Raw genomic sequence first — 11,649 nt, 5'->3', positions numbered from 1 at the left:
TATTTAATCAAGTTTTTTACATCCGGATTTTTTAATAAATAAGCAATTGTGAGTTGTGAGTTTATTCGACGTAAAGAAAACCTCTAAAACATCACAAATGTGAATTTTGATAAATAGGCCTCCCTGTATTAAAAATTGAAATTTTTTTTTCTGGACTTTGAGTTTTTTGAGGCAGCTATAAGCTGTCGAGCTTCTGTTTAAATCAGAGGGAGAAGTATTTTCAAGCTATTTCTAAATTTGAGATTCTGAAAAAACTGGAGATTTTGCTGAATCATTGAAAAGTAATGGAATGAGTGTGATCAAGTATTTTTATTTTTTTGCGCAATTTAATGCCATCAAGCTTTTCCAGCACTCAAGACAAAAACAAGATCACGTCAATTCGAGTTTTTTTTGAGATTCAGAAAAATTTTTAATTTTAGTAAACTGCCTCTAAGTAGAGTTACAAGTAGAGTTATTATCCAAAAACCTATTATCCAGAAAGCTTAAAATCCAGCGATTCCATTTCCTGTAGAAACCTAAACAGTTCTTCATTTTTGTCTAATTTGTGTTTCTTATAATACTAAAACAGTTCCTTGTTATTGATGGTAACTGTTGTAGCATAAATGCATACTAATGGCACTATAATCCCATTGACTCTTTTTTTTATATCTGAAACATTTTTAGTTCCTAATTATGGAAGGATCCCTTACCTGTATAACTACATTCGTACTACTTATGTTATTGATGTTACAGGTCTTCAGTTAAGATCAAAGACATAGAGCTCAGTAAAGCTGATGAGAAAATGCACTTGCTTAATAAGTAAAGAAAAATCTGGATATAATTGGGGAGATTTTTATAAAGGCTTCTTTATTCAGACAAAATCCTAAAATATAACTTTATAAATATTGTGAATGTATGTTTAAAACAAAAAAGTATGATGGATTAACAAAATTAATTGCCATATGCTGTTTGTTATTTATAAAGAAAATATAATTCAAGAGTAGGCTATTTCTGTAAAAAAAATTAGAAAAGGAGTGTTTTTTCAGGAAACACTAAATAATTTAGACTTACTAACTTCTATCAAATAGAAATTTCACACCTCCTGAGGTATGTTGTTACTAGTGATGGGCGAATTTGCGACGTTTTGCTTCGCCGAAAAATTCGCTAATTTCGCGCGAAATTTGCGAAATGGCGCCCGTTTTTTTCGAAAAAAATTTTTTGACGCTGGCGATTTTTTTCCGCTAATTTTGGCAAGCGTTTTGCGAATTTATTCGCTGGCGGCGAATCGCGCAAATTCGCCGCGAATTCGCGCCTGGCGAATAAATTCACCCATCACTAGTTGTTACAGCTTCACTGTTAGTGGTTGAGCGGAACCAACGTGTAAACGGACCCACTGCTGTTTTTTGGTCCTGGAACAAAGTGTCCGTTTCTAGAATGAAGATTGTGAGCACTCGAGGAGGTCTCTGTTCTGAATATTTGCGCTCGTGCTTCACAGCAACCGAATTTGCTCATGAGAATATAAAAATCTCTGCGAAACGTCTTGGTAAAAATGGCGTACAGGAAAGGGTTAGCAAAGGAATTTATGGGATAGAAGAGAACTAAGAGGATCTTGGATTTGGACACTGTGATAAGAGGGATCTTTAGTGACGCTGAGATCGCAAAGAATGATATTGGCGCCATACACAAAAAATCTGTAAATATCAGTATCGCCATTCGTTTGGCAATCTTGGTGTCACTGTTGGAGGATATGACATTAGGATTCCTGACGGTCAGGTAGATCCCAATGTAACATGTGCAGATAACTACAAAGGCCAAAACATTGAGGACAAGAAGGAAAATGATATATGCCTGAGAAAGTGGGGTTTCGATGTCCATTGGCAGACAAATGCTGACCTTCATGTAGCTACTGACACCGACAATTGGAAGTAGAGCCACTGTAAATGAAAATGCCCAACCGGATGCCATTATTATTGTCGCATGTCGAAATCGCACTTTCCGGTCTAACTGCATTGCATACGTTATTGTGTGCCATCTTTCCAATGTTATTACTGTTAGCGTAAAGACAGACAGTTCACTGGCAAAGACTGTAAAAAACCCAGTGGCATGGCACCCTGCACCCGTTTGCCAGTCAATGGCATAGTTATAATACTGACTTTTGGTCTTAATATCCACAGCCGCAATCAACAACAGATAGATACCCATGCACAAGTCTGCAAACGCAAGGTTGCACATTAGAAATCTGGGCACAGTAAATTTGTACTGACTTGTTAGCAATATTATCAGAACAACTGAATTTCCAGCGATGGCAAGAATATTGACACACCATATAAGGATTCTGAGAGCTGTGTACCCCATTATATCTTCACATGGATTAAATTCATCGGGGGTAGGAGAGCATACAACATCCTGTTTTCCTTGACAAAAGAAGTAGTCAAATCCAAAATCATCCTCCTTGTCTATCAAGTCATACGTTGTTCCTCCATTAAAAAATAAGGAATCCACTTGGGCGGACCTTTTGCTGAAAGACTTCAGATCTTCAGGTTGACTCTCAAAAGTTTTATTGCAGAGTGGATCCCAGTCTGTGCTGCAACAAGGGAAAAGTTATTGTTACTGATTGAATAATTAAGCCCTATTTTATAAACCCTTATTTTAAAGCAGAATTTTTTTAATATATTGTCTTCTAGCAGCTAAAAATAAAGGAGGACTAAACCATAAAGGGAATAAAGCTAGTAAAAGCTGCAATTTACAGTATATGCTAAACTTACTACACCAGCCTAAAGGTTGAGCATTTCTGTAACAGTAGTGATTGATTTCCAAGTTGTGGAAGGAGCTCACCATCTTGGATTTTGTTAGGAGTGACCAGTGACGCTGCACCGTTGAACAGCTAAGCTTTGGGGTTAATGCAAATCATCAAGCAGAAAATGCTAAGGTTTCATTTTTTAAAGGTTAACAGAAGCTGGGCAGTGAAGGAAAATATACCCCTGTTTTAACAGGCAGGACAAAAATCCAAATCCTATTGGTGTATCTGCTCCAGCTAACACTCTAGACTCTCCTCCCTTATTTCTTTCTCTCTTTCTGATCCTAATTCATGTGTCAATACCTAGAATACTGTCCTCTAATATCAACATCCATGCCCCTTTGCAACCCAACCCCTGGCTACACTTTCCTGTGCTGTTCCTTACAATCCACACCTGGAGGAAATCCCACGCAGAAGAAGATGTCCTCGATGATAAACCTCTCTTGTCCTGCCTTAATTCCTTGCCTTAATTTGTTAAAATAACAAATCAAATCCATGATGTTTGTTTTCCATATTCAACACCCTTATGTATCCCTCTTTAACATTTCTACATAATCACTTGGACTTTAAAGACTTAAAAAGCAAAGTAGATTCTGTTTGAAGTTTCTCTATTGCTTCCACAGGATGTCCCTGTACTTACTCCATCTCTTACTCATATATTTATTTCCTCTCTAGCTTTCTGTACTTTCAACTTTATTTTTATACCAGCCTGTGTCAAGTCCTTTCTTAAAAAGCCTACACTGGACCAAGCCACCTACCTAACTACTTAACTACCACCCTGACCTCTAAATCTTCTCTTTTCTCATATTACTAATTTTCTCCACACCCTTGACCTGCTCTGGTCTGGTTTTCACCATGCCCACTAGATCTGAGAGAGTCTTTTGTGAGTTGCAAAGGATCTCAAATAGCCATGGCCAAAGGGCACTACTTCTCATTCTCTTTGATTTATACTTTGCTTTTCATATTGTTGGTTATTTCTCTCTTGTGGAAATTCTGATACGCCTTCACTAACCCCTGCCACTCAGACCCAGATCTCTAACTGCCATCTAGCTACCTCCCCCTGGTTAAATCAATGCCACCATAAACTGAGAAACAAAGTTTCTACTCAAACCTTATGGGAACACTTAATCATTTAAGAAACTCATATTCTACCTTTTTGAATGCATTATCTTATTATTGACAGGCTGGAAATATGCATTTTTCACATTGTTTGCCTAATACTTTGCCTAATATGGAACTTGATATCTTTTGGCACAAAGTCTTGAAAATCACACATTTTTCCCACAAACAGGAGAGATTATCATTGCATCAGGTAGGGGGGATTTTAACAAGACAACCTGGGTATTCACACATACAGATGGATATCAAATAACCTATGAATTAAATATATTCAGCAGATCTAGTCAAGTAGGGTACACATAGGGGCACATTTACTAAGGGTCAAATTCGACACTCAAATTAAAATCCTTCAAATTCGATTATATCGAATTCGAAGGATTTACCGCAAATACTAAGATCAATCAATCAAAGTAAAAATCGTTCGATTCGAAGAATCTTAATCGATCGATCGAAGGATTTTTCTTTGATAAAAAAAACCTTACAAAAATGATGGGGAAGGTTCCCATAGGCTAACATTGTACCTTGGTAGGTTTAAACTGCGAAGTATGTAGTCAAAGTTTTTTTTAAAGAGACAGTACTTCGACTATCGAATGGTCGAATAGGCGAATGATTTTTAATTTGAATCGTTCGAATTGAAGTCGAAGTCGTAGTCAAAGGTCGTAGTAGCCTATTCGATGGTCGAAGTACCCCAAAAAAACCTTTGAAATTCGAAGTTTTTTTACTTCTAATCCTTCACTCGAGCTTAGTAAATATGCCCCATAGAGTTTTCATTCATATTTCTTGAGATCCTGTACATAAATGTTCAAGATTTACTGTCAACTTGCCTCGCCAATTTCAAAATTGGAATTTTTATACATCTCAAAAAAAAAAAAAACTGTCAAAGTTAGAGGGATGTCAAAGGAAAGTCACATGGACAAAATGTCAGAAAATGACAGTAGCATTTCATAGGGGAATCATCATGAATTCTAGTTTTGAAATATTGTTTTATCTTTCTGCTGCCCTAGTAAGGATTTAGAAAACAATAAATGCTGTGTGTCACCATTCCTGCTATGGCACTTCCAGAGATTATTAGAAATATATTTCTTAATAAAGCAATAAAAAAAGCCTGTCACTTTATATTAGATCATCTGTGTAATCGTCTGACCAATTAGTTGTCTTCATCCAAATTTATTTTCACCCGGGATCATTTTATCTTTATTATTATTTTAAAATACACAAGAATGTGCATATCCTGTAAATTGTATCCTTCTAAATGGTGCTTAGTGATGGCATCAGTATTGATAAGCGAATCTATTGGGTTTATTTAATGTTTACATGATTTTCTAGTGGACTTAAGGTATGAAGATCCAAATTATGTAAAGATCCCTTATCTGGAAAACCCCAAGTACCGAACAATCTGAATAACAGGTCCCTTACCTGTATATAAATAGATCCATTCTGATAACATTTAAGGGGCCGATTCATCAAGAGTCGAATATCGAGGGTTAATTAACCCTCGATATTCGACTAGGAACTAAAATCGTTCGACTTCGAATATCGAAGTCGAACGATTTAGCGCAAATCCTACGATCAAACGATCAAAGGATTATTCCTTCGATCGAACAATTAAATCCTTCGAATCGAACGATTCGAAGGATTTTAATCCAACGATCGAAGGAATATCCTTCGATCAAAAAAACTCAGGCAAGCCTATGGGGACCTTCCCCATAGGCTAACATTGAGTTCGGTAGGTTTTAGCTGCCGAACTAGGGGGTCGAAGTTTTTCTTAAAGAGACAGTACTTCGACTATCGAATGGTCGAATAGTCTAACGATTTTTAGTTCGAATCGTTCGATTCGTAGTCGAAGTCGTAGTCGAAGGTCGAAGTAGCCCATTCGATGGTCGAAGTAGCCCAAAAAACACTTCGAAATTCGAAGTTTTTTAAATTCGAATCCTTCACTCGAGCTTTGTAAATGTGCCCCTTAATTTTACACCTAAAACACACACTTTAAGGGCTCCAGATTACAGAATAATCCTTTATTTGATAACTTCCACATCAAGTTGCTAATCAACATTTGAAGGCATTATGCACAAAGAGCAGATTGTAAATTTGATTTCTAAGAAAATGATTGTAGTAACCAAAAATGACAAATACATTTGCAGTAGGTGGTTATTTATCAAAGTGAAGTTGTTGTTTTTTTATGAAAAATTTGAGTTTTCTGAGATATTTTTAAGTCAAAAATCAATTTTTTCGGGGAAAACCCCCCCACAAATTTTTGGAGATTTATTATACCCGAACCTGGAAATAGCTTGAATATGAAAATACACCATTTGAAGCCTGGCAAGGTCATGTGACAGTCAATGCTCTTCATGATATTCATGTTTTATCAGTGGGTTTCACTCTAAAACTAGATCAATTCGAGAGTTTTTTCTGCCTAAAACATGATAAATTAGAGTATTTACATTTTTCACCCTGACTACACTGATTCACGTTTTTTACGTCCGATTTTTTTCTTAAATTAGAATCTATTGAAATTGTTCATTCAAAGTCTAAATAAGCTCACAAAAATCTAAAATTTGACCTTTCATAAATAACCCCCTTAGACTTCATTCGTCTGACCCATAGTGGAAAGGTTTATCAAATTCCAGTCAATTAAAATCTAAGGGGCCGATTCACAAAGGGTCAAATATCGAGGGTTAATTAACCCTCGATATTCGACTGGGAATTAAAATCCTTCGACTTCGAATATCGAAGTCGAAGGATTTTAGCGCTAATAGTGCGATCGAACGATCGAAGGATTATTCCTTCGATCGAACGATAAAATCCTTCGAATTGAACGATTCGAAGGATTTTAATCCAATGATCGAAGGAATGTCCTTCGATCAAAAAAAACTTAGGAAAGCCTATGGGGACCTTTTTTTTAGCTTTTAGATGGCGAACTAGGGGGTCGAAGTTTTTTCTTAAAGAGACAGTACTTCGACTATCGAATGGTCCAACGATTTTAATTTCGAATCCTTCGATTCAAAGTCGTAGTCGAAGGTCGTAGTAGCCCATTCGATGGTCGAGGTAGCCCAAAAAATACTTAGAAATTCGTAGTTTTTTTACTTCGAATCCTTCACTCGAAGTTAGTGAATCGGCCCCTAAATGTTTCTACTCCTTCTATAATCTACAGTTCATAAATCAATCATCTTAAACTCATGGTATCGACTGATGGTACAGTCGATATGCAAGCGCACAACAGATTCAAGTAAATGAATAGTTCTATAAAAGTATATAAAGTACATTTCTATTTAACTTCTTTGGCCAAGTGACAAAAATAACATTTTCAGCTCATGTTGTTGCTGAATGCTGAGTCGCTGTGTATTCCCAGTAAGCTTTACAAGTTGCTTTAATATCACACAAAGTAGTTCCATCAGGTGCTGGGAAACTTGCCATGCAGCTAATAATAGTCTTTGTTGTGTTTTTATTAAGGGGCTGTGCAAGGCACCTGCTGATCTGAACATTTCTGAACATCTCCAGATCATTTTAACCCACACTACCAAGAAATGTAAAAAAAAAACCCTTTACAAAGTGAATTTATATCACAAGAAAAATGGATGTTGTCCATTGTTGTCAATTAAGAATAATTAGAGTTCACCCATTGCATCTAGAATACAGATTGAGCATTGTAACTAAATATAAATACTCTGACAAATCTGTGAATTCGGTAGTAGTTTTAGTAATACTTAGGAGCCTATTTACTAACATTAAATTTTTTTGCCCCAAAAATCTCTGAAAATTCATATTTTTTTCTATATTGCTTTAAGGGGCACAATTCCTAAACCTGAATTAATCTCATTGTTTTATGAAAACAAATCCGACCAAACTCACTTCGACGATTTTAACTCCTTTATAAACAAATTTCCTCGAAACAAATCGGAGCGACAAAACGTCACGATAAAATCAATTGTTCAACTGACACTCCAAAAACTGGATGACTAAACCCAAAAAGGAGTACAGCTAGTAAAAGCTGTCATTTACAACTTTGGGGCATGATCATTTTCTAAAAATTAAAGTTTCCCCCCTTTAACCAGAAAAATTTGAGTTTAACAAATAGGCCCCTAAGTGTTTAAACCACAACCCCCTAAAAACCTCAACCAGAAAAAAATCGAGGCTCTTTAAGATTTCAGTTGCTTCATTATACATTTTAAAAAGGGACTAAGTTTTACCTGCAACTTACTTTCTGCTTTCAATGTAAAACTCCCAAACTTGGTTGCCCTTTTATTGGCCACCAGTGGGATCACCTGACTGTTTGTTATAGTTTATACAGAAGCAGTGGCCAGCTCCATGTTGTAGCTCCCACCCTTTTAGCTATAGTCAAGCCAAGTTTGGAATGAATCAGATGCAAGTTGAGTGTAGGAATTGGTCACACCGGGGATGACTTTGACATAATTGGCCAGTTTAAATATATTGCAATATATGGACAAACAATCCCTGATTTGTTTAAAGGGTAAGGCATTTTTAAGAATTGAATTCCTTGTTAATCCACTTATTTGTAAATTCTTTCAGTCTTTAAGGCTCATCAACAGTTGCTGGAGAAGCCAACTTCACTTAGCATCATAGACAAAATAGGGACTGGAGAGCCTTTCAATGTAGTCTAAATTTCTTTATTGAAGCACTACATGTTTTGGACCACAAAGGTCCTTTCCTTCTCCAATGAGTTTATTCTGCCAGTCCAGCCTGAGACTGTTACCAAGGATCAATTGTAGGAATCCAGAATAATCGAGGACTCTGATTTTTTATCCAGTTTGTCAACATAATAGTGAAGTTCACTAGAGTGAAATGCCACCACTCCCCATTCATTTCTATGGGGTTTTTAACGGCGTATTCATCAAAGGGTGAACTTTCACATTCACCCATTGATAAATCGGCCTTTCAAAATCCCATAGAAATGAATTGAGAGCTGCGGAATTTCACTCTAGTGGCGGAACTTCACTCTTTGATAAATTTACCCCGAAGTCTTGCTTAAGGTCCAGAAGGTGTAAATAAACGGAAACATTTATCAATACAGATGTGTCAATATATCCCAATGGGTTTGAACAAATTCATTTTCTGTGACATGTTTTATAAAAATGCTGACCGAAGATCCGAACACTTTGAAAACCTCTTACAGTTTAATACCGGAATAAATATCTCTGTAATAACAAAACAGTTGCTTGTACTTGATCCAAACTAAGATATAATTAATCCTTATTGGAGGCAAAACCAACCTATTGGGCTTAAATGTTATTTTAGCAGATAAAAGGTATTGAGATCCAAATTACTGGAAAACCCAAGGATCTGAGCATTCTGGTAAACAGGTCCCATACCGTACTTCTTTTGGTGTAAATTCGTATTTAAAGTGGTAATTTACCAAAAAGCTTTTAAATAATTTCATTGTTGAAGTACAATCTTCTCTGATCTGAGTTCAGCCTTTTTACTCCCCAAGGGAGTCTAAATAAAGTGTCTTCCAAGGTAAGGAAGAAAAAGGACTAACAAAGGACAGAGGAGGAAACTTTCCCTTTCCATATATCTCAATGATTTACACACTGCAACTGATGGAGTGTTTTACATGTATGGTGCTTGTCCCTTGGCAGTTGGGATAAGTTTTGCTGGCACTTAGTCTAGACAAGTTATTTTTAGTAGATGATTACTGTATTATCAAGTGCAAAGATTATCATGGGGGTTGGGAAGTTAGAAGGAACGTGGACAGTCTTTTAAACTTTAAAATTGTGCGGTGAGATCTGAAATTGAACTGAATTTAACAGTATTTAACATTGAAGTTATACAGGAAACTGTTATCCAGAATGCACAGGACCTGGGGTTTTTCAGAACAGGGGACTTTCTGTAATCTGGATCATTATAACTTAAGTCTACTGTAAACTATTTCATTATTAATTAAACCCAAAAGGATTGTTTTGCTTCCAATAAGGATTAATTATATCTTAGTTGGGATCAAGTACAAGTTACTGTTTTATTATTACACAGAAAAAGGAAATGATTTTTAAACATTTCGATAAAATGGAGTCCATGGGAGATGGCCTTCCCGTAATTCAAAGCTTTCTAAATAATGGGTTTCCGGGTAACGGATCCTATATCTGTACCATACTGTCTAATTATAAAAGGGGATAGGCATTTTTTTTTTACTTTGTATTTATTAGGTTTTCTTTCACAGCATTTGACAGTATTTACTTTACATTTGTATGTTCATTTTTAACTGTACAGTTTAGCCATAACATAATATGAAATTAGTGAATGTTTGCCTCGAAAGGTCTGTGAGGTCTTTGCTTAAAATAAGCATTGTGTAAGCTTATTTCAGAGATTCTGATTTTACCATAAACATTATTTATTGTGGTTAATACAGAGGGCAGGAAGTTTTAATTCTTTGAAAGTACTTGTAAAGAGGTGAAAAATAATTGTTATTTTTCATAATGTAAATAGCTGGGCAATGTTGTAGGTTGGCTTGTAGGGGAATTCCCCTGCAGGAGCTTGTATAAGGAAGTGCAGGAGCTTGTACTGTATAAGGAAGTGCAGGAGCTTGTACTGTATAAGGAAGTGCAGGAGCTTGTACTGTATAAGGAAGTGCAGGAGCTTGTACTGTATAAGGAAGTGCAGGAGCTTGTACTGTATAAGGAAGTGCAGGAGCTTGTACTGCATAAGGAAGTGCAGGAGCTTGTATAAGGAAGTGCAGGAGCTTGTACTGTATAAGGAAGTGCAGGAGCTTGTATAAGGAAGTGCAGGAGCTTGTATAAGGAAGTGCAGGAGCTTGTATAAGGAAGTGCATACTTGTATAAGGAAGTGCAGGAGCTTATATAAGCAAGTGCAGGAGGTTGTATACGGAAGTGCAGGAGCTTGTATAAGGAAGTACGAGAGCTGTGGACTTCCTCTTTGGCCTAAGAACATCAAGCAGGCAGAATTGAAGACCTTGGTGGCCCATCCAGATGGGAGGCTGTTTCCTTCAGGGCTAGGCTAGCTAGTGGCAGTAGGTGGTGTGAGCTCACTCTCGGAGAGAGAGATAGAGAGGCTAGTTAGCAAATACAGTCTGTTGCCCTGACAAGGAGTGAATAGATTGGGGTAGAGCCCCTGAGGCAATTGTGCACCAGTTAGGACTTGAGAGCGTTTGTAGGTTAGTGGGAACCTACGGGCTGTAGTGAGACAGTCAGGGAAAGTTTGTGTGCTGTATGTGGACACGACAGAGAAAGAATACCTGAAGAGAGTGTGAGAAGGTGAAAGGTCCCTATAATGGCTAATAACACTCTGCCAGTGCATTTCCCCATCATAGTGACACTGGAGGATTCAGGAGAGGAATACTTCATGGAGAGAATGTTCAGACTGAGTTCACTACATGTATTATCTATAGGAAAGGTTAGTGTTGTCTTATGGCATTTATCATTTAAAAAATAAATAAACCTGGTCTTGAATTAGACTCCCTGACACTTGAAGCACCCAATAAACTATTTCTAAGAAATCCAACACTTACATTTCTCTCTTCCAGTTGGCAAAGGCACAGCAGTGGCTGGGGTAGGTTAAATCAGCTTCAATCAGTTCTTCAAATTGTTCCAGGGCTGGAAGCTTCTTTAAATTATAAGCCGACTTGGCTTTGAGTCTTTTTATTTTCTCCAGTCCAAAGCTTGGCAAAGAGCTGATCCTTGTGTTTGAAATATCCCTGAACCAATTAAACAGAAAAACCAATATCAATGAATTGGAAAAGTGGTAATATACAGTATATATATATATATATATATACAGGTATCGGA

At 36.7% G+C, this 11,649-nt stretch overlaps 1 protein-coding gene across 1 annotated transcript in view; it reads right to left on the bottom strand.

The window, feature by feature from the left end:
* Window positions 1-312: 312 nt before the first annotated feature.
* Window positions 313-11,649, bottom strand: part of fshr.L (follicle stimulating hormone receptor L homeolog) — a 112,555-nt gene continuing 101,218 nt past the window's right edge. The window contains 2 exon segments of the mRNA NM_001256260.1: window positions 313-2,563; window positions 11,373-11,558. Of these exon segments, the coding sequence (NP_001243189.1) occupies window positions 1,336-2,563; window positions 11,373-11,558 (1,414 nt within the window). The 3' untranslated portion in view covers window positions 313-1,335.

Source organism: Xenopus laevis, chromosome 5L (genome assembly GCF_017654675.1).
Source record: "Xenopus laevis strain J_2021 chromosome 5L, Xenopus_laevis_v10.1, whole genome shotgun sequence".
Classification (NCBI taxonomy): Eukaryota; Metazoa; Chordata; class Amphibia; order Anura; family Pipidae; genus Xenopus; species Xenopus laevis.
This window is presented reverse-complemented; position numbering and strand designations above follow the sequence as displayed.